The sequence below is a fragment of the Jaculus jaculus genome, chromosome 2 (genome assembly GCF_020740685.1).
Source record: "Jaculus jaculus isolate mJacJac1 chromosome 2, mJacJac1.mat.Y.cur, whole genome shotgun sequence".
NCBI classification, from domain to species: Eukaryota; Metazoa; Chordata; class Mammalia; order Rodentia; family Dipodidae; genus Jaculus; species Jaculus jaculus.
This window is the reverse complement of record NC_059103.1, coordinates 90,583,348-90,606,460: the sequence shown is the minus strand read 5'-3', so window position 1 is coordinate 90,606,460 and position 23,113 is coordinate 90,583,348. Positions and strand designations below refer to the sequence as shown.

The 23,113-nt window shown below is 38.1% G+C and overlaps 1 protein-coding gene across 3 annotated transcripts in view; it reads right to left on the bottom strand.

The window, feature by feature from the left end:
* Zgrf1 (zinc finger GRF-type containing 1) overlaps nucleotides 1-23,072 on the bottom strand; it is an 81,877-nt gene extending 58,805 nt beyond the window's left edge. For 2 of the 3 annotated variants that reach the window (XM_045143894.1, XM_045143895.1), the window contains exons 1-6: nucleotides 22,727-23,072; nucleotides 19,489-19,579; nucleotides 14,389-14,469; nucleotides 8,067-8,126; nucleotides 6,338-6,523; nucleotides 3,600-5,802 (exon numbers count right to left, since the gene is read on the bottom strand). In XM_045143894.1, coding sequence (XP_044999829.1) covers nucleotides 3,600-5,802; nucleotides 6,338-6,523; nucleotides 8,067-8,126; nucleotides 14,389-14,469; nucleotides 19,489-19,509 — 2,551 coding nt within the window. In that variant the 5' untranslated portion in view covers nucleotides 19,510-19,579; nucleotides 22,727-23,072. The remainder of the gene's footprint in view (nucleotides 1-3,599; nucleotides 5,803-6,337; nucleotides 6,524-8,066; nucleotides 8,127-14,388; nucleotides 14,470-19,488; nucleotides 19,580-22,726) is intronic. The other variant, XM_045143896.1, reaches the window with a different exon arrangement.
* Between the last annotated feature and the right edge of the window lie 41 nt (nucleotides 23,073-23,113).

Genomic DNA, 23,113 nt, shown 5'->3' with positions numbered 1-23,113 from the left:
ACAAAAATTTTCACATTGCTGTGCCATTTGCTGGAGATATAACTATTGTAAATATACCCTAAAAATTGTGCTGTCTAGTGTTCCAAAGTGCAAGATGGTTGGGATGTCTGCTATGGAGAAACTATAGAGGACAGGTGAAGTTTGGGTCAGGCATAAATTACAGTGCTATGGGCCATGAGTTCAATGTTAATAAAATCAACAATACATATTAAATAAGGTATCTTAAAATAAAAATGTACTGGGCTGGAGAGATGGCTTATTGGTTAAGGTACCAAGACCCAGGTTCAACTCCCCAGGACCCACATAAGCCAGATGCACAAGGTGGCGCACATATCTAGAGTTTGCAGTGGCTGGAGGCCCTGGCACACCCTTTCTCTCTCTACCTGCCTTTTTCTGTATCTCTCTCTCTCCAATAAATAAATAAGTGAAATATTTTTAAAAAAATAAAATAAAATTGTTGATGAACTAATGAAAATGTTTGACCAGGGCTGGGGAGCTATCTCAGCAGCTAAAGGTGCTTGCTTACAAAGCCTGCCAGCCTGGGTTCAATTCTCCAATACCCATGTAAAGTCAATGTACAAAGTGGCACATGAGTTAAAAAAATTTGCACTGACAAGAGGTCCTGGGGCATGCATGCATTCTCCCTCAACTTCCACTCCCCACCATCTGCTTACAAATAAAAATATTTTAAAAAAGAAAAGAAAAGACAAGACAAGACAAGACAAGACAAGACAAGAAAAGAAGCCAGGCATGGTGGTGCACACCTTTAATTCCAGCGCTTGGGAGGCAGAGGTAAGAGGATCACCGTGAGTTTGAGACCCCCTTGAGAATACAGAGTAAATTCCAGGTCAGCCTAGGCTAGAATGAGACCCTACCTCGAAAAACCAGAACATTTAAAAAGAAAAGAAAATGTTTGACTGAGGATTGCAAGAAGCTGATCCTGAATTTCATATATGATTAAAGATTCATTATATATTAGTTTTGGTGTTTATAGAACAATACAGAACATTACTATAAATAACAAGAATCAACTATAATAATCTTATCAACTTGATGAGAGAAATAGTCTTTCCAATATTAAAGTTTTTTTTATTTTTTTATATTTTCTTTATTTATTAGAGAAAAAGAGGCAGATAGAGAGAGAATGGGCATGCCAGGGCCTCTAGCCACTACATACAAACCCCAAACACATGTGCCACCGGCTTACGTAGGTACTGGAGAACTGAACCTGGGTCCTTAGGCTTCACAGGCAAACGCTGTAACCACTAAGCCATCTCTCCAGCCCTTAAGTTTTTATTTATTATATCTTTCTATCAAAAGTCTGTTATGGGGGAAACCAGTCGCCCTCTAATTTGACTGGAGGCCTGCATCCCTGATACTGATAACCTGAGACCTAGGGGTGTACCCTTTGCTGCTGTCTGGCTAAATGTATATACTACGCTCACCAAACTGCCCAGTAAGCACTTCTCTTAATGTTCATACCCATATGTTAATGCTACTCTCACTTTTGGTTAGAGAACCTTCTCTTTTCAGATGGTAGTGACCTTGGGATAACTCAGAAGGCACCATGGTGCTGAGAAGAAGTGACAGAGGAGTGCTCAGCACTAAATTTCTCTTTCACACCTTCAAAGGCTCAGGGTCCATTGGAGAAGAGGGGCAGAAAGAATGTAAGAGCCAAAGGGTAGGACTCCTTACAATGTGCTCCTCCAGACACAAAATGGCGTGGATATCCATGACCTCACAGTGCCTGACACTACCTACACAAGACCATCATAATAGGAGGAAAACACTGATTGAGAGGGGAAGAGGATATGATGAAGAGTGGAGTTTCAAAGGGAAAAGTGGGGGGAGGGAGAGAGGGAATTACCCTGGGATATTGTTTATAATTATGGAAGATGTCAATAATAAATAAAGGGAAAAAACTGAAATTTTTTAATATTTTCATATAGAATTATATAATAATATCTACCAATATTCATGAAGGATTTTTACTTATTTTTAAATTTTTAGAAAAGAAACTGCAATAATTGACAAACTTAATCACATTTCAAAGAATTTTAGTAAATTTATTCATATTTCTCCCAGAAATTATTTGAGATTTTCAAATAAGAGTTTAATTTTAACTTTGAGTATTTAAAGTGCATTGCTCATTTATCTTCACATACCTACAGTACTCATTGTCACATTCTTAAAAAGACAATCCTGCTGGGCATAGTGGCACACGCCTTTAATCCCAGCACTTAGGAGGCAGAGATAGGAGAATTGCTGTGAGCTCGAGGCCACCCTGAGACGACATAGTGAATTCAGGTTAGCCTGGGCTAGAGCAAAACCCTACCTTGAAAAAAATAAAAGGACAATGCTGATGGCAAATCAAAAGCAAGGTTAAAAGATACTAAAGGGGCTGGATAAATGGCTTAGCAGTTAAGGTATTTGCCTGCAAAGCCAAAAATTGACAGTTTGATTCCCCAGGATCCATGTAAGCCAGATGCAGAAAGTAGCACATACATCCAGAATTTACTTGCAGCAGCTGGAGTCCCTAGCATGCCCATTTCTCTCTCTCTCTCTCTCTCTCAAATAAATAAACAAAATATACTGAATAAAAGCTTCTTTATCCAGAGGACTGTGGCAAGTCTGATGCCAGTCTAGTCTACATAGCAAAGTTTAGGGTAGTCAGGGTTACATACCAATACCAAGACCCTATCTTAAAAAAATACATAATATGTTTTATATACATATACATATATATATATATATATATATGCATATATATGTATATTCCTCAACACATCATAAAAGGTTAATATTTCTAATATAAAAAGTGATAAATCAGAGAATATGCACAATTTGCTTAAATATAGGAGATGCACTATTTTACAATAAGATTTAACAAGATTCATAAAAAATTTGTGAACTGTTCAAAAACTTTCCAAAACTCAAAAAGATTTTTAACAGCAGTTACATTAGTATAACAATATAGAAAGTATTTGTTGTGCACTTTTGAACTCAGGGAGTAAATATCCTCACATTTAGAGAGCCAAGGCTCTTTCATACTGTGGGAGTAAACAAATTACAGAATACAGGAAGAAAAAAAATCATTGTAATATCAAATTACTATTAAAGGTATTAATCTATAAAGTGTTTTATATTTAAACATCACATCTTTGGACATATAATGCTTATCTTGCATGTGCAATGCTTATATGGGGCAACATATGTGCTCTGCAGATGCATGGACTATTTCTGGAAAGGTACTCTAAGAGACTGGTTAATTACACCAAGGATGAGGGGCTGTGATAGAAAGGAGACTTAGTTTTCACTATATTATCCTCAATTAGAATTATTTTTACTAAATACAGTATTAACCATTCAAGCACTACATGATTTTTGGATTTTGTCTTTAAGGCATGATCTCATAGTTCAAGCTGACCTTAAACTCACTCACTATATAACCAAAAATGACCTTGAATTCCTTCTCCTGCCTCCACCAGGATTACAGGTATAAGCCAACACACTATTTAATTTTTTAATGTAGCAAATAGGAAATACCTTCTCATCCCTTTCACTACAAAAAGAATCCAAAACAGACATGGCACTCTAACCTTCAGGGCTGCTATCTGGCTCATACGTCTCCTGAGCAACTTGTTGAAAGGCAGCATCTTTCTTCTTCACTACTTCCAAGCTTTCTAAAGCAGTATTATGTTCAGAGAGTGACTTTAGAAAGGAAATGTCATTTAATACTTCAGAAAGTTCTAAGGAATTTCTGGGATTATTCCAGGATTGTTTGTTTTTCTTTGTAGTTTCAAGTTCAATAAGAGCATGTGGTAAGCTTCTAACCTGTCCTAAGTCTTCAGTTTCAGGAATATATGCTTCAGTGTCTTTGGAAATAGGATGCTTGTTTCCCAGAGGGTAAAACAGAGAACTAGAAGCATGGATATTTGTTTTATCTGGTTCAACACACTCAGAATGATCCTGGGTGGTATTTAATAGCTGGATACCAATGTCATTGCTAGAGATAGGTGGTAAAACCTGTCTGTAATTTTTGTCTAAGTGACTTCCCAAAATAAAAGGCTGTGGATGAGGATCCTCTGACAACAAGTCATTATATTTAGCAGTCTGTTTAGTGATTGTGTTTAAAAAGTGAGGAATATGTAGATTTATGCTTATATTTTTAGATTCATTTGAGGGTGAAGTGAAATCATAGTTAATTTTATCTTTTTGGATGGATTCATTAGTGTTTCCTATGTTATCTACATGTACATCATCATTCCACTCTAATGATGAGTCAAAACTGCTTACTGCATCAACACGCTGCTCCTGTATTGCTTTTTCAATGTTTCTGTCTTTACAAGGTTCCGCATCAAAACCCACACAGGTTCTGTCACAAAACTCTGATAGCAGAGTCTCTCTAGGCTTGACTTCAATAGATGTTAAGAGTGACAAATGTTTATTTCCAGTTTCCTGATGGCTTATATTTTCACAGCTCTTTAAAACACACGATTTATCATCCTTAATCAAAATTTCCTTTTCCAAACTCCCTAAATCCTGGGAAATTCTGTTGCCTTCCTGTGACTCCTCATCAGTATCACTGGCCTCAAAACCACTCAGATTAAAGGTTACCTCCAAAAATGGTTCTAAAGGTTCATTTTTCAGACTTCTACTACTGGTATTACTTTTAGGAAATAAGTCTGCAATGCCAGCAGGGAGCCTAGAAGTGTTAGTTAGAGAAGTTTCTTCTAGCAAAGGCGACACTGTTTCAAACTCCTGTTCCAGTGTGCTACATGTATTTACCACCTGGACATTTTCTCCAACACAGACTGGTCCTTCTATGAACATGGTGCCATTTTGATTAACAGATAGTTTATCTTTTTGATTGTCAAATTCTGATACTATGTCAACATTTTCTGTTCTGCTACATCTAACCAGTGAGCTGCTATTTTCACAGAATGAAGGAATTGCTAATCTTTCTTCTTGATTCCAGAATTGGCCATTATCATCTTCACCATACTTTTTTTCCCTTTCAGCACATTTGTCAAAGATTGGCATCTTCTTGTCTACCAGAAGATTTGTCAAATTCAAATCTGTACCATCTTGAGCATCGGGTTTGCTTTCTCTATCATTCCCATTTATAGTAGAATGTTCTGGTGAACTCTGAGAAGGTAAAAACTTGGCCCACCGGCTTTCCTTTTTTATACTATTTTCTGATTGAGGCTCACAGTGTAAACGTTCCGTGTTCTTTGTGTCAGCACACTCTTCCTGTTGAGTGAAGCACGGAGGTTTAGTAGGAAGTTTTAAACACCTTTGTGGTGGTATCTGGGAAAAATTTTCTGTAACCTCAGAATTTAGATCTTTATGCATGTTAGCTGATGTGGACTTCAGAAGAGCTAATATCTGTGCTTTGCTTCTGATGTTTTGTGAAACTCCTGGATAGTGAGATGCCAAATCCTTTCTTTTCATGGGTCCAGTGGTGAGTAAAGAGTCTGAATGCTGAGTTCCAGAACTATCAGAAGAGCAAAAGTAATTTTCTTCACTTAGCATTTCTGAGTTAATCTTGAAGGATAAAGTAGAAACAACGGAAGGAGAAGGCATGCCATTTCTCTCTCTATTCTTGCAAGTGACAATATTCTCAGAGTCTCCTGGCATATAATTTGTATCTTTCTTGCCAACAGTAGAAAACAAAGGAGGTGAACTATAGACTGTAGCAGGTAAAGCCAGGACAGGTTTCTCATGATGAAGTGATGCATCTGATTCACCATTTTCCGTAATGGCCATTTTCTTTGGTATTTTATATGGTTCCTGAAGACCCTAAAAATATTTAAATAATTGTTAGTTATGCCATTATAAAGAAAATGTGAGGGCTGGAGAGATGGATTAGCAGTTAAGGCATTTGCCTGCAAAGCCAAAGAACCCAGGTTCAACTCCCCAGGACCCACGTAAGTCAAATGCACAAAGGGGCGCACGTGTCTGGAGTTTGTTGGCAGTGGCTGGAGGCCCTGACGTGCTCACTCTCTATCTGCCTCTTGCTCTCTTTCCTCTCTCTCTCTCTCTCTCTCTCAAATAAGTTTTTAAAAGTAAAGAATAAGAAAATGTGAAATAAAATGGCTAAAAAGAATGACAAGGAATGTGTATGCTTTGTCTAAGGAAAAATAGTAAGTAATAATTAAGGATTGTTAAATTAAAATTTAAGCATATGTTAGTAAGATTTTTCTAACTGAAATTTTTTTTGCTACCTAAGTAAACTATGAAATACTACTTTAATGGTAGAGTACCATACAAATTGACTAGTTTTAAAATTGTTTTATAGATATATTGAAATATTAATTTCTACATGGAAACTTACAGCAGCCCTCCTTTTTAAACCAGCAAGCTGGCATCCACGAGACCAGCCAGGAGATATAAAGTGCCTTGAATGTGGTTCTAGTGCTTCCTGAATGACATGCTGTTTCACAGTTCTGCTTCCAGCAACTTTAACTTCCTCAATAGTGATTAAGTATCGGTCACTTTCCAAGTCATCTCCAGGTTTTACCTAAATTTTAAAGAATAAATGCCAAAGTTATACACATACAGTTATGTTATTCTCTAAATGATTCAGTAAGCTCACTGCACTAAGCAAGAAAGCATGTTCATAAATAGTTAAGGGCTGGACAGATTGCTTAGTGGTTAAGGCGCTTGACTGCAAAACCAAAGACCCCAGGTTCAACTCCCCAGGACCCACCAGATGCACAAGGAGTACAGTGGCTGAAAGCCCTGGTGTACCCATTCTCTACTCTATCAAGTAAATAAAATAAATTTTTAAAAAACTTAAAAAAAAACAGTTAACTCGGGAGGCAGAGGTAGGAGGATTGCCATGAGTTCAAGGCCACCCTGAGATGACAGTGTTAATTCCAGGTCAGCCTGGACCAGAGTGAGACGCTATCTCAAAAAACCAAAAAAAAAAAAAACAGTTAAATGAATGATTCAACAACTAAATTCTTCAATTATTTATCTTTATTTATGAGTTAACTATCAACGTATAAAAAGGAATAATACAAAAAAATCACCAATTTGTTTTTTTAACAGCAAATGATATGGTACTACTGAGGCTCTTTATCACATGCTAGGACAATGACAACAGAAAAAAAATTCCTTTTAATGAATTTACTTTGAAGTCATATAATGAAAGGCAAATTTTTAAAAATCAGAGTTATTAAATTATCAGTTCAATATCCTTACAAATGAACAAAAACTAGAAACTCATAATTATCATAATTAAATAATTCCAGCTATTTTGTATCTTTCTTATATAAGCTATTACTGTTGCTTAAATAATCACATTCCCAAAAAGAACAATTTTAGTCATTTGTTAACTTACCACCACCTCCTACAACTAAATATGAGATTATCAACATAATTTGAAAATACATGAAATTTACATATTAATCTTTTACTAATGAAATTACTCAAACATGAAATAACAATAACTAACTATCTACTAAGATAGTGCCTCTCCTAGACCCTCTTTTCATAAATATGAAAGTACAACCAATAATAATGTCACAAAATTTCAAGATGAGTTAAATACCATGGCCAGACATTTACATAATATGAATATGCATTAATACATTCAGAATCATGGTAATAAACTGTCATGTACTGTATATTCAGCAATTTCATTTACACTTTAAGTAGACACAGAAAGGTTATAGAAAAGTATTTCAAAGTAAAAAATAGCCCAAATAACCAAGCTCTGGGTTTCATCTCTATCACTACAGAAAACAAAACATGTCATGTAACAGCAGTATATTCTAGAGTCACTGCCTGAGTTTACTATCACTACAACCACCATGACCCTAGGAACAGTTATTAAACCTTTCTATGCTATACTAATGTAAAAAACTCATAGCATTCTCATAAAAATTACAATAAAACATCCAAAAGCTACTAGCACAAGGTCTTGTTAAAATAAATGTAGAACAAACAGCATCTATAATTATTAGCTTAAGTACCATGACTACACTATTAGCATTCATATAGACATATTTAAAGAAATTTTTAATTATAACAAAAATAAAGTAGATGCATTAAAATACCTCAAGGCACTTAAGAAATAGACTTTCCAAACATGCTCCTTTGTCATCATATAAAGTTGCCTGTTTTAAAACAAAATAAATGTTAAAAAAAAGAACAGACAGTAATTTTGCTTTTCTTAGAAATCTTCAATAGCAAATCAAAAATTATTATATTAAGCTGAAGAGATGGCTCAGTGGTTAAGGGCACTTGCTTGAAAGGTCTGATGGCCAGAGGGGGCCATCATCTGATGGCCCTAGCTATCATACATTATACATTAGTATAGCATAGAAAGGTTTAATAACGGTTCCTAGGGTCATGGTGGTTGTAATGATGATAAACTCAGATGAACAGAACAACACACATATCTGGAGTTCATTTGCAGTGGCAGAAGGTCCTGGCATGCTTCTTTCTTTCTTTCTCTCTCTCTCTTTTGCAAATAAAAAATAATTAAAAATATATTCTAAGACAGGAGTGATGGCACATGCCTTTAATCCCAGCACTCAGGAGGTAGAAATAGGAGGATCACTGTTTGAGGTCAGCCTGAGACTACATAGTAAATTCCAGGACAGCCTTGGCTAGAGCGAGACACTACTTTGTAAAACCAAATATGCATGTATACACACATACATATAAGAATTGTTATATAAATAAATCATGTAGGTCTGGGAAGAAGGCTCAGCAGTTAAAGTTGCTTGCTTATAAAACCTGCTGGTATGAAGTGTAATGAACAAATCTTATTGAATGTGAATGTCAAAGAAGGAAATGGAAGCTGAAAATAGTTATTTTTTTCACTTCCCCCTCTGGCTTTAGTATTTCTCATAGAAATTTCCTTTAAAATCTCTTTTATTTTTAATATTAATTAGTATTAGCATTTCTATCATTTTAGAAAAGTATGGCAATTCCATAAGGGATTAAATATAAAGGTACCACATGAATCAGCAACTCCACTCCTAGGTTTATAGCCAGAAAAAAACCTAACCATATCAACACAAAATTTCCATATGGGGGCTGGGAAGACAGCTCAGCAGAAAAGACGCTTATTTGCAAAGCCTACCAGCCCAAGTGCAAATTCAAGCCACCCATGTAAGCCAGACATAAAAAGTGGTTAAAGTGTCTGGTATTTGTTTACAGTGACAGGAGGTTCTGTTGCATCCATACATACAAAAACACTCGCTCTTTTTCTCACCTTGTAAACAAATTCTTTCAAAAAAAAATTTTTTTAAGGAACTGTATTGATACCTGCTTCACCATGAATAAACCTTGAAAATATTATGCTAAATGCAACTCACTAGCCAGGGTAACTCATGCATGACTGTAATCCTAGCACTTAGCAGGATAAAGTAAGAAAGGAAGGCAATGAGTTGGAAGTGAACCTGGGTAACACAGCAAGACCCTGTCTCATTCAAGACATGACTGCATTCTGAGCACTCAGGAGGCAGACACAAAGAAGATCTGTAGTGATAGGCTGGAGAGGTGGCTTAGCAGTTAGGGCACTTGCCTACAAAGCCAAAGAGTCTCAGTTCAATTCCCCAGTACCCATGTAAGCCAGATGCACAAGATGGCACATGAGTCTGAAGTGAATACTAGCCTGAGCCTGTCTCAAGAAAACAAGGGCTGAAGTCAGGCATTATGGCTCACACCTATAATTCTAGCACTCAGGAGGCTGAGGTATGAGGATCATGAGTTCAAGGCCAAGCTAAGCTATAGAGGAACTTCCAGGTCAGCCTGACCTAGGGTGTGACCCTCTCTCAAGAAAAAAGAAAAAAACAAGGGCTAGGCAGAGGAAGGTGGGTTGCCATGAGTTCGAGGCCACCCTGAGATTACATAGTGAATTCCAGGTCAGCCTGGGCTACAGCAAGACCCTACCTCAAAAACTCAAAAAAAAAAAGTGGGGGGGGGCTGAAAGATAACTTAATGGCAGAGCACTTGCTTAACATACACAAAGTCCTCTGTCCAATACCCACCAGTGCAAAAAGAAATACAAATTAAAAATAAACCAGGTGTAGTGGTGCATGCCTTTAATCCCAACACTTGGCAGGCAGAGGTAGGAGGATCAGTGTGTGCACCTTAACAGCTAAGCTATCTCTCCAGCCCCTTAACAGCTTTTTTGTTTTGTTTTTTCAAAGTAGCATCAGGCTCTAGCCTGGGGTGACCCTGAATTCACTATGTAGTCTCAGACTGATCTCGAACTCACAGTGATTCTCCTATCTCTGCCTCCTGAATGCTGGGATTAAGGACAAGCCACTATGTCCAACTTTTAAATGGCATTTAAGATTACCTATATTCATAAACTTAAATTATTAGAATTATAAAAAAGACTTAAAGCATTTAGAAAGCATTTGTTGGAGACTACTAAAATCTAAGGAATAAAAATCAAATATATTAATCTTAATTTAATTTTAAATGTTTATGATAAATTACATCATTCATTTTGTTTTGGTAAATTATATGGTTTTGTTTTGACACAGTACCTAAGAATGTAGCCTAAACTGCCCTGGAACTTGTGATCTTCGTGGCTCAGTGAGTACTGGGGTTACAAGCATGTTTCACCACATTCAACTCTGTTAGTTGTTTGTTAATGGCTGATTATTTAAATGAACTTTAACTTCTTTTCCTTTTCCAGATACAAGTATGTGTGTTGTGCATATTCCTATGTGTGTGGGCATGCGTGAGTCTGCAGGTATGCATGCATGTGTATACATGTACATGTGGTGGCCAGAAGTCAATGTGGGGGAGATCTTCCTGTCACTCTCCATCTTATTCAGTGAAATAGGGTCTCTCACTGAACCTGTAGCCTATTCAACTTGAGTAGCTAAAGCATTGAGCCCTAGGGACTCCTTAGCTCTGTCTCCCCAGCACTAGTATTACAGGCACACCATGCCTAGCATTTTTAAAAATATTTTTAATCATTTAAGAGAAAGAATGGGCACACTGAAGCCTCTTGCTATTATAGATGTTCTTGCTTTACATGGATACTGGAGAATTGCTAGACCATTTGACTGCTGAGCCATCTCCCTGGTCCCTGCCTGGCATTACATGGGTGCTGGAGATCAGAACTCAGTCCTTATGCTTGTACAGAAAGCAGTTTTCACCCAGAGCCATCTCTCTAGCCTCAGATTTTAGCTCTATATACTTAAATTCATTGACATTACTCTAAGACCACACTAAAAGTAACTGCTAAAATGCATGTTTATACATGTAAAAATAGATGTTGCTGGGCGAGGTGGTACACGTCTTTAATCCCAGCACTCAGGAGGCAGAGGTAGGAGGATTGCTATGAGTTTGAGGCCACCCTGTTACTACATGCTGAATTCCAGGTCAGCCTGGGATAGAGCAAGACCCTACCTCAAAAATATATATATATATATACACATACACATACATACATATACATATATATACATACATACATATACATATACGCAAATAAATAAATAAATATATATATATATACATATATATATATATGGCATAGTACTGGCACAAAAACAGACATGTAGATCAGTGGAACAGAATAGAGGACCCAGATGTAAGCCCAAGTAGCTATAGCCACCTGATATTCGATAAAAATGCCAAAAATACTCATTGGAGAAGAGACAGCCTCTTCAGCAAATGGTGTTTTGAGAACTGGATATATATCTGCAGAAGGATGAAAATAGATTCTTCTTTCTTGCCATGCACAAGAATTAAGTCCAAATGGATTAAAGACCTTAACATCAGACCGGAAACTCTGAAACTGCTAGAGGAAAAAGTAGGGGAAACCCTTCAACATATTGGTCTTGGCAAAGACTTTCTGAATACAACCCCAATTGCTCAGGCAATAAAACCACAGATTAATCACTGAGACCTCATGAAATTACAAAGATTTTGTGCTGCAAAGGACACAGTGAAAAAAGCAAAGAGGTAACCTACAGAATGGGAAAAAATCTTCACCAGTTATATATCTGATAGAAGATTAATATCTAGGATATACAAAGAACTCAAAAAGTTAAATAATAAGGAATCAAACAAGCCAATCAAAAAATGGGCTATGGAGCTAAATAGAGCATTCTCAAAGGAAGAAATACGAATGGCATATAAGCATCTAAAAAAATGTTCTACGTCACTAGTCATCAGGGAAATGCAGATTAAAACTACATTGAGATTCCATCTCACTCCTGTCAGATTGGCCACCATCATGAAAACAAATGATCATAAATGTTGGCGGGAATGTGGAAAAAAAGGAACCCTTCTACACTGCTGGTGGGAATGCAATCTGGTCCAGCCATTGTGGAAATCAGTGTGGAGGTTCCTAAAACAGCTAAAGATTGATCTACCATATGACCTAGCTATAGCACTCCTAGGCATATATCCAAAGGACTCATCTCATTTCCTTAGAAGTACATGCTCAACCATGTTTATTGCTGCTCAATTTATAATAGCTGGGAAATGGAACCAGCCTAGATGTCCCTCAACAGATGAGTGGATAATGAAGATGTGGCACATTTATACAATGGAGTTCTACTCAGCGGTAAAGAAAAATGAAATTAGCAGAAAAACGGATGGACCTGGAAAGGATTATACTAAGTGAGGTAACCCAGGCCCAGAAAGCCAAGCGCCACATGTTCTCTCTCATATGTGGATCCTAGCTACAGATGATTGGGCTTCTGCGTGAGAATGAAAATACTTAGTAGTAGAGATCAGTAAGGTAAAAAGGAGACATAAAGGGTAGAGAAAGGAAGGGAGGAGGATACTTAATAGGTTGATATTGTATATATGTAATTACAATGATTGTAATGGGGAGCTAATATGATGGAGAATGGAATTTCAAATGGGAAAGTGTGGGGGTGGGAGGGAGGGAATTACCATGGGATATATTTTATAATGATGGAAAATGTTAATAAAAATTTTAAAAATAATAAAATAATAAATATATATAATAAAAATACATGTTAATAAATTTAATAAAATTATAAATTTACATAAAATGAACTTGAAAGCTTAAAACTAAGCTACTTTTCATTTTCTATTTCAACAGATTAAACATTTTTAAGATAATACGACTCTGAACTATTCATTATTATATATAATAAATTCTGAAAAACTTCCCTCAGTAATAACCTTCCAGTGACAGGTAAGTAGAATAAGGACAGAATATGGAGATCTTAAGATCAAGTACAAACTTCACTCAGGAGGCCAGATGTCATTATTGTATATATAATCTTCTACATAATATTATCAACACATCTATAATAAAGTTCTCATAATAAGTTAATACTATGAGGAGACATAGCTAGGACATAGGCTCTGGAGCCAAAATGCTTAAGCTCATGTATGACTCCTCTATTTTCCAGCTGAAAGACTCTTGGGTAGATTATTTTCCCTGTGTCCCACAGTTTGATCATCAGTAAAATAAATGAACTTGAAGAAACACTATGCAAACCAAGTTGAAACATTAAAAGCATTCTACCTGGCTCATTGTAAGCACCTGAAAATACAAGATTTTTTTTTCCCCCACTTTTTCGAGGTAGGGTATTTCACTCTATCCCAGGCTGACTTGGAATTCACTATGTAGTCTCAGGATGGCCTTGAACTCACAGAGATCCACCCACCTCGGCCTCCCAAGTGCTGGGATTAAAGACATGCCACCACCACGCATGGCTGAATATAAGATTTTTAATAAAAATAAACTATGAGGGCTGGAGAGATGGCTTAATGATTAAGCGCTTGCCTGTGAAGCCTAAAGACTCCGGTTCAAGGCTCAAACTCCCCAGGACCCATGTTAGCCATATGCACAAGAGGGTGCACACATCTGGAGTTCGTTTGCAGTGGCTGGAGGCCCTGGCACGCCCATTGTCTGTCTGTCTCTCTCTCTCTCTCTCTCTCTCTCTCTCTCTCTGTGTGTGTGTGTGTGTGTGTCACTCTCAAATAAATAAAATAAATTTTAAAAAATAAAAAAAATTAACTATGAGCTGGAGAGATGGCTTAGCAGTTAAGGTGCTTAAAGGACCAAGGTTCAATTCCCCAGGACCCACTTAAGCCAGAAAAACAAGGTGGCACATGCATCTAGAGTTCCTTTGCAGTGGCTGGAGGCCCTGGTGTGCCCATTCTCCCCCCCCCCCCTCGGCCTCTGTTTTTCTCTCTCTCTCAAAATAAATAAATAAAAATAAACTAAATAATACTAAATTTTCATGATGTACAAATTAATCTTTGTGATAGTAAAAGCACTTGGGCATTTGTTTTCACATCATGTTAGTGTATGACCATAGCTAACATTTTATCATCTACACAGTTTCTTCAATGTACAATTAAAAGGCAAGAATATAGCTCTTAAGACTTTGTAGTGAACCACTTTGCACTTACTTTGTTTCCTAAGTGAGTGACCTTCAGAACTCCATCATGCCACACTTTTGACTTCTTCATCTTTTGATGAGTATATAGTACCTTATTTCCAAAAACACAAAAGAAACAGAATCTATTTGTATATGCTCAGTAGTATTTTATACATCATTTGAAGATGTTTTAGAAGTTGGAGTAAAAATCAGTAGTAGAGACCAATAAACTAGAAAGGGGCCATAAGGGAGGGAGGAGAGGGGTGGACTTAAGGGGATGATACTGTATATATGTAAGTGGATGGACAGATTACTGCAGGTAGAATGGCCTAAGGGAGGGCATGGGAAGAGACTGAGTAAAAGGAGTGTGGGAGAAGGGGTAACCAAAATTCAGGATATTGTAAATAAGCCACATGATAACCTACTTTTTTGGATAATGGCACACCCAGAAGCCATAAGCTGTTACTAGAAAAATTTCAGTGTCAGAGATGGGATACCTTTCAGTGAGCCAAGGAGGTCCCTGATGTCCCCAAAATATTACAGCCTATTGCCAAGGCTCTTGGTTTCCCACCAGGAATAGATGATAAGACCCTACTGGTGAAGACTCCAAGGCCTAGGTTGCAAGGTCACCGAGAAATCAAACTGGGGATGAGCTAAAAGCCTTCTCCCGGTAGAGCAGCTGACAGAAAGCTGGAAAAAGCTACACTGCATGCAGCCCTATGGAAGACAGAAGCCATCAGTGGTGAAAACAGTGGACACTGCAAGCTTCAGGTTTGGCCAGCTATGCCAAATGAGCCAACAGGTGCAGTAGTGGCATGTCTGTTATGGGGGAAACCAACTGTTCTCTAATTGGACTGGGACCCCATTCTATGGGAGGGAATACATGCCAGGTACCGAAAACCTCATCAAAAGCCTATGTTGGGGGAGATCCTGAGCATTAGTAGTATAATGCCTGCTCATCTAGCTAAATGCATATATTATGCTCACCAAACTACCCTGTAAGCATTTCTCTTAATGTTCATAGCCATATATTAATGCTACTCTCACTTTTGGTCAGAGAAGCTTCTCTTTTCAGATAGTGGTAACCTTGGGAAGACTCAGAAGGCATCATAGTGTAGAGAAGACCTGACAGAGGAATATTCAACACTGAAACATCCCTATCACACCTTCCAAGGCTCAGGGGCCATTGCAGAAGAGGTGGTGGAAAGAATATAAGAGCTGAAGGAAGAGTAGGACTGCTTACAATGCAACTGACCAGACAGAAATTGGCCTTGATATCCATGACCTGGCAGTGCCTAGCACTATCTTCACAAGACCCCAATAGGAAGAAAAGATGATGACATCAAATAAGAGAGACTAATAGAGAGAGGGAGTGAAGATGATGGAGTATAGATTTGTGAGGGGGAAAGTGAGGGAAAGGAGGGAATTATCTTAGTTTATTATCTGTAAATAGGGAAGCTGTAAATAACAAGAAAAAAAAGGAAAATGTTTTAGACATCTTTTATCAAATAAAAGTACAGATCTGGAGAGATGACTCAGCAGTTAAGGCACTTGCCTGCAAAGCCAAAGGACCCAGGTTCAATTCCCCAGGACCTACATGAGCCACATGCATAAGGTAGTACATGCATCTAGAGTTTGGCTGTAGTGGCTAAAGGCCCTGGCATGCCGATTCTCTATCTCTGCCTCTTTCTCACTCACAAATAAATAAATAAAAAGAGCCAGATGCACAAAATGCTGCATGCATCTAGAATTTGTTTCAGTGGCAGGAGGCCCTAGTGTAAAAATTATCTCTCTTTCTTATTCTCAAATAAACAAATACTTTAAAGGTAATTTTAATGAAACAGGAAGAGTCAGTCTGGGGGACAGCTCAATGGTCATGCTTAACATGGGGGAGATCCCAAATTTAATCCTTAGCACCCAAAAGAAAAAATAAAAGAGCTGGGTGTGGTGGTGCATGCCTTGAATCCCAGCACTTGAGAGGCAGAGGTAGGAGGATCACTGTGAGTTGGAGGCCACTCTAAGATTACACTGAATTTCAAGTGAGCCTGGGCTAGAGTAAAACCCTACCTCAAAAAAAAAAAAAAAAAAGGAAAAGAAAAGAAAAGAAAAGAAAAGAAAAGAAAAGAAAAGAAAAGAAAAGAAAAGAAAAGAAAGGAAGGAAGGAAGGAAGGAAGGAAGGAAGGAAGGAAGGAAGGGAAAAGAAAATGGGGCTGGAGAGATGGCTTAGTGGTTAAGGCACTTGTTTGTGAAGCTTAAAGACCCAGGTTTGATTCCCCAGAACCCATGTAAGCCAGATGCATAAGGTAGTTGGCTATATTGCCAGATTTATTTGAAGATTGAGCATGCCCACCATGTCCAGATTTCAAGTTTTGTTCTTGCTATTGTTATTGCTTTGAAAAGGTTAACTTTTTCATTAAAAATATAATTTATAGTTGGACGTGGTGGTGCACACCTTTAATCCCAGCACTCAGGAGGCAGAGGTAGGAGGATTGCCATGAGTTCAAAGCCACCCTGAAATGACATAGTGAATTACAGGTCAGTCTGGCCTAGAGTGAGACCCTTCCTCGAAAACCTGGAAAAAAATGGATATATATATATATATATATATATATATATATATATATACATATATATATATATATATATACACATATATATATATATATCTCCAACCCCAGGACCCCAGTTCAATTTCCTAGGATACATTAAGTCAGATGCACAAGGTGGTGCATATGTACAAAGTTCATCTGCAATGGCTGGAGGTACTGGCAAGTCCATCTCTCTCTCAAATAGACAATTTTTTAAAATATATATAATTTATGCTCACATGTAATACATTTATTAGTTTTACTTAGTTTTGAGGAAAGGTCTCACTCTAGCAACTCACTTTGTGACACAGGCTGGCCTCAAACTTATGACAACCCTCCTACCTCAGCCTCCAAGTGCTGAGATTAAGAGTATGAGCCATCATTCCCAGTTCAATTATTGTTACTTTTTAATGAATGAGAACTTTTTAATTTGTTTTAATTTCTAGCATAAAAAATATCAAAAGGATATAAGCTGTATGTAAGTTTTTTGGTCTTTCTTTCTTTTTTTTTTTTTTTTTTGAGGTAGGGTCTCACTCTAGCTCAGAGTACTGGGATTAAAAGTATGATGAAGCCAGGCGTGGTGGCACACACTTAATCCCAACACTCGGGAGGCAGAAGTAGGAGGATTGCCATGAGTTCAAGGCCACCCTGACATGACAGAGTTAATTCCAGGTCAGCCTGGACCAGAGTGAGACCCTACCTCGAAAAACCAAAAAAAAAAGTATGATGAACCACCATCCCTGACTAATTATTTAATTGGCATGTGTGTGCCTGTATACATACCAAGGTCTCTTGCCATTGCATATGAATGCCCATCCAACTGTACGTTGGTGGATGGGGAATTGACCCCAGGACAGCAGGCTTTGCAAGCAAACTTCATTAATTGTTGAGCTATCTCCATAGCAAATATATCTTTTATTTAAGAGTACCAAAAAAGTCTTACGGTCAAGCAATATGACAGCCACTGTCTACCCAGAGAGGCATGACATGCCATGCCAAGTCTTGAAGAGAAAAGAACTGTTCCTTCCCCCAAGCTTCTAAATAATTTGTTACAAAGAGTTCTTTATAATAAATATGAAAAAAATTTAAAAAATATGAATAGCTACAAGACAGGCTTGCCTGGTGTTGCAGTTACCTTCAAGTTGCTGGGACAAACACCCAACCTTATGGAAGGAAAGGGTTTATTTCAGGCTTACTGATTCCAGGGGAAGTTTCATCATGGGGAAAAAAAAAAAAAAAACAAAAAAAAACTGGCTCACTCCAGCATACATCCACAGCAGGGAGAGAAAAACCAACAGCAGCAAGCACAAACAGCCAGAGCTCAAGCTGTTCACTATATACCTACTAGAGCTAGATATGCCCTCCACCTTCCAAAAACTAAGTAGAAAAAAAATATCAGAGTGGGGCATGCCTTTAATCCCAGCATTCAGGAAGCCAAGGTAGGATTGTAGGGATTGCAGTGAGTTTGAGCATATCCCAAGTCTACAGAGTGAATTCCAGGTCAGCCTTGACTAGAGCCAGAACCTACCTCAGAAAACAAAACAAAAACAAAAACAAAAACAAAAAGATAAACTTGAGTCTATGGGGGGGGGGACATACATTTACATTCAAACCATCACATCAGATAAAATAGAGTGCAATATTTGTGACACACTTATATTAGAAAACTATTATGTGACCCTCTGAAATTCAAATTTACCTTTATATCTTCTTTTTGTTGTGTTAGATCTGACTACCCTAGGAAGACATATAATTTTTTTAAAAAAAAAAAGAAGAAGGAGAAGAAGGGCTGGAAAGATGGCTTAGTGGTTAAGCACTTGCCTGTGAAACCTAAGGACTCCGGTGTGAAGCTTGATTCCCCAGGACCCACGTTAGCCAGATGCACAAGGGGCCACACACACCTGGAGTTCCTTTGCAGTGGCTGGAGGCCCTAGTGCACCCATTCTCTCTGTCTCTTTCTCTATTTGTCGCTCTCAAATAAATTATTTAATTAAATATTTATTTATTGTTATTTATTATCATTTATTTATTTATTAAATATGTATTTAAATAAACAATAAATAAATAAAAATTGTTTAAAAAGAAGAAGAAACAAAGGGAGGAAGGGGAGGATAAAAGGAAAAAGAAACTGAAAATTAGAAAGAACTAGGGGCTGGGGACATAACTCAGTTGGCAGAGTACTTGTCTAGTAGGCACAATGCTTTGGGTTTGATGCTCAACAGTGTATAAATTGTGTGTGGTGCCACATACCTTCAATGCTAGCATTCAGGAAGTAGAGACAAGAGAATCAAGAGTTCAAGGTTATCCTCAACTACACAAGAGATCAAGGCCAGCCTGGGATACCAGAGACTCTATCTCAGAAAGAGAGTAGGGTATGATGGCACATGCCTTTAATCCTAGCACTTGGGAGGCAGAGGTAGGCAGATTAGCTGTAAATCTGAGGCCAGCCTGGGACTACAGAGTGAGTTCCAGGTCAGCCTGGGCTAGAGCAAGACCTTACCTAAAATAAAAAAAAAGAAAAAAAGAAAATTAGTAAGGCTTACAATGAATTCTTGGCATTCCATTGTTTCTTCTGAAGTTATAAACCAGTCAGGTCCAGAAAATAATCAGTAGTTATTCAATTACTTATATCATCTAAAATAAAAATTAAAAACAGGATCAAATATTCAACTAACCCTAATAAAAATATCAAATATAAATTTTCACAACTTGTGATCATGAGAGAAACCAGTATGCAAGGACTATCTTAACTTCCAAGGGAAACAGACTTAATTAAACTGCCACTAAGAATACAGTAAGATTGATAATACACTGTATAAAATAAAGAGAGAGTTAAGTAAAATACAAAAACCAATTAGTAGTCTGCAAATATTTTTTCTCCAGGTGTCCTAACATGTATCAGGAAAGATTTTTTTGCTTTCACAAATTTCATTCCTTAGAGACCAAGTTTGATTTTAGTTTCTAAATTGTTATATCCACCACAAGATGGCCCCCTTGCATTTTAAATTCTCTCTTAAAGGGTCCCTTGGTATCAATAAGAGACTAGTTTCAGGACTCTAAAAACACCAACATCTGTAGCTACTTAAATTTATACATAAAAATGTAGGGCAACTGGGCATGGTGGCACACGCCTTTAATCCCAGCACTTTGGGAGGCAGAGGTAGGTGGATCGCCATGAGTTCGAAGCCACCCTGAGACTACATAGCGAGTTTCAGGTCAGCATGGACTAGAGTGAGACCCTACCTCGGGGAAAAAAAAAATGTAGGACGCGCCTATCTAGTCACTAAAATGCATTCTTTAGAGAATGACCTGCATCAATATATCTACAAAATGAAAAATCTTTTCTTTCTTCCTCTCCACATCCCAGCTCTGGGGATCAAACCCAAGACCTTACTTATGCTAGCCAAGCATTCTTCCACTGAACTATGGTCCTTGCTTGCTTGCTTGTGATCTTCCTGCCTCAGCCTCCAGAGTAGCTGGGATAACGGGTATGTGTCAAAGTAGAAAAAAACTTTCAAAAGTGTTGCAAGGTAGTTGCTACAAAATTGCATGATGAAATTTGGAAATCTATAGTCATAGATAGGAAACTGGATATCAAAGGAGAGTGCACATACACACACACACACACACCTCCCCCTAAATGATTCCAAAAATTATGACTGACCATTACTTGAGAATTAGTTAGCAATGAATATTTCGCATCCTACCCTTGACCTACTGGAAAATCTGAAGTTGGGAGCCCAATAATCTATGTTAAGTGTTGATGAACACAGCCCTAAAAGATGTAGGTTCAGTAATTTTGGGGTGCACAATAAGTTCCATTCCTCTTTTATACATAAAAAAGTCACCTACATTACTTGTAAGTTAGGTATATTTATTTAGCATGGATCAAGCACCAGGCGTTGCACTACACTGATAGTAATTAAAAAATGCATCCCAGATCTCAAATTTTTAGTATATTAGGATGATAAAACAATAATTACAATAAAACATGCAGAAATAATCATGGAAGGGTATCCATGTTGATCTATGATATCAACCATGACTTCTTCAAGGAAGAAATAACTAAGCTGAGGCTGGGAAGGTGACTCAGCACTTAGCAAAGCCTGAAGGCCTGGGTTCAATTCCCCAGTACCCATGTAAAGCTAGATACACAAAAGTGGCACACAGGTCTGGAGTTTTTTTTGCAATGACAAAAGGCCATGTTGCACACATTCCACACTCTCTCTACTTGCAAATAAATAAAAATATTGTGAGGTAGAGCTGGGCACTCAAGAGGCAGAGGTAAGAGGATCGCCATGAGTTTGAGGTTACCCTGAGACTACATAGTAAATTCAAGGTCAGCCTGGGCTAGAGCAAAACCTTACCTCGGGGAAAAATATATATATGTGTGTGTATGTATGCATATATATATATATATATATATACACACACATACATATATATATACATATATATATATGTATACACACACATACATACATATAGGGGTGTGTGTGTGTATTTCACGTTTCACACAATTCAAATGTTGTCTTATATAAGGTGGACCATTAGTCTATAAAGAGCTTTTGAATTAGTATAGATTCCAAATATGATGTGTGTGAGATACACATATACCTACACACATATATACATATATTATTGTGCTAATATTAGTACACCCAATATAGCCATGTACATGGTGTTCTGGACAAAATAAGCCATTGCTCCTGTTAGGACAAAATGGTTTTGGACCTTTTTTTTTTTTTAAATATTTATTTATTTATTTATTTATTTGAGAGAGACAGACACAGAGAGAAAGACAGATAGAGGGAGAGATAGAGAATGGGCGCGCCAGGGCTTCCAGCCTCTGCAAATGAACTCCAGACGCGTGCGCCCCCTTGTGCATCTGGCTAACGTGGGACCTGGGGAATCGAGCCTCGAACCGGGGTCCGTAGGCTTCACAGGCAAGCGCTTAACCGCTAAGCCATCTCTCCAGCCCAGGACCGTTTGTTTTTAAGCAAGCAGGATTTTGGAAACGTAAACCAAACCCCTAAATGATTTTGATAGGCATGGTGCTGCATGCCTTTAATCTCAGCAGTGGGGAAAGAGAGGCAGGAGGACTGCTATGAGTTCAAGGTCATCTTGAGACTACAGTGTGAATTGCAGGTCAGGCTAAGCTACAGCATGAGACCCTACCTCAAAAAAAAAAAAAAAAAAAAAAAAAAAAAAACCCAGACACAAAATTGCCTGGATATCCATGACCTCATAGTGCCCGAGGCTACCTACATAAGACCATCATAAGAGGAGGAAAAGCTCATGACATCAAAATAAAAGAGAGACTGATTGAGATGGGGAGGGAATATGATGGAGAATGGACTTTCAAAGAGGAAAGTGGGAGCGGGGCAGAGTTTTACCATGGGATTTTTTTTTTTATAATCATGACAGTTTTTAATAAAAATTTGAAAAAAATAAAATTAAAAAACAAAAAAGCTTCAGGGGAGTCATGTGTCGTGGTGCAAGCCTTCAATCCCAGCACTTGGGAGGCAGAGGTAGGAGGAACGCTGTGAGTTCGAGGCCAGCCTGGAACTACAGAATGAGCTCCAGGTCGGTCTGGGTTAGAGTGACACCTTATCTCAAAAAAATAAATAAATAAATAAACGACAAGAGTTTCAGAGAAGCAGGTAGCGTTACACATCTGTAAATCTGTAATCCCAGCACTGAGGGGAAGGCGGGTCGAGAATGGAGGCCAGCCTGGACTACAGAGGCCAACCTTGGCTCCAGGGCAGCACACGTACTTACCTAGCATGCACGACGCCCTCACGTCCATCCCCAGCACCGTAAAAACAACTAACTAAATAGTTTCAAACTCACGAACTACCTGTCAGGAAGCCACCCAGTACACCTAACTAGGAGAAACAGCCCTTTTTTTCACCGGCCCAGGCTCTCCTCATCAGGAGCTTGTCACTAGATGACAGCGGACCCTCTATCCTCCTCAGACCCCAACACAACCATCAAGTTCCAGGTGCGCCGGCTCCGAAGAACTGCAGGAACACGCGGATGAGACACGAGTACCGCCACCACCTCAGACCTGCTTCGAAGCGGAACCCTTCGCTCCCCAGAATCCTGAGAAACCTTCCACGCCCCCCGCTTCACTTTCGAATTTCTCCCGCGAGCGCGGTGACGTCA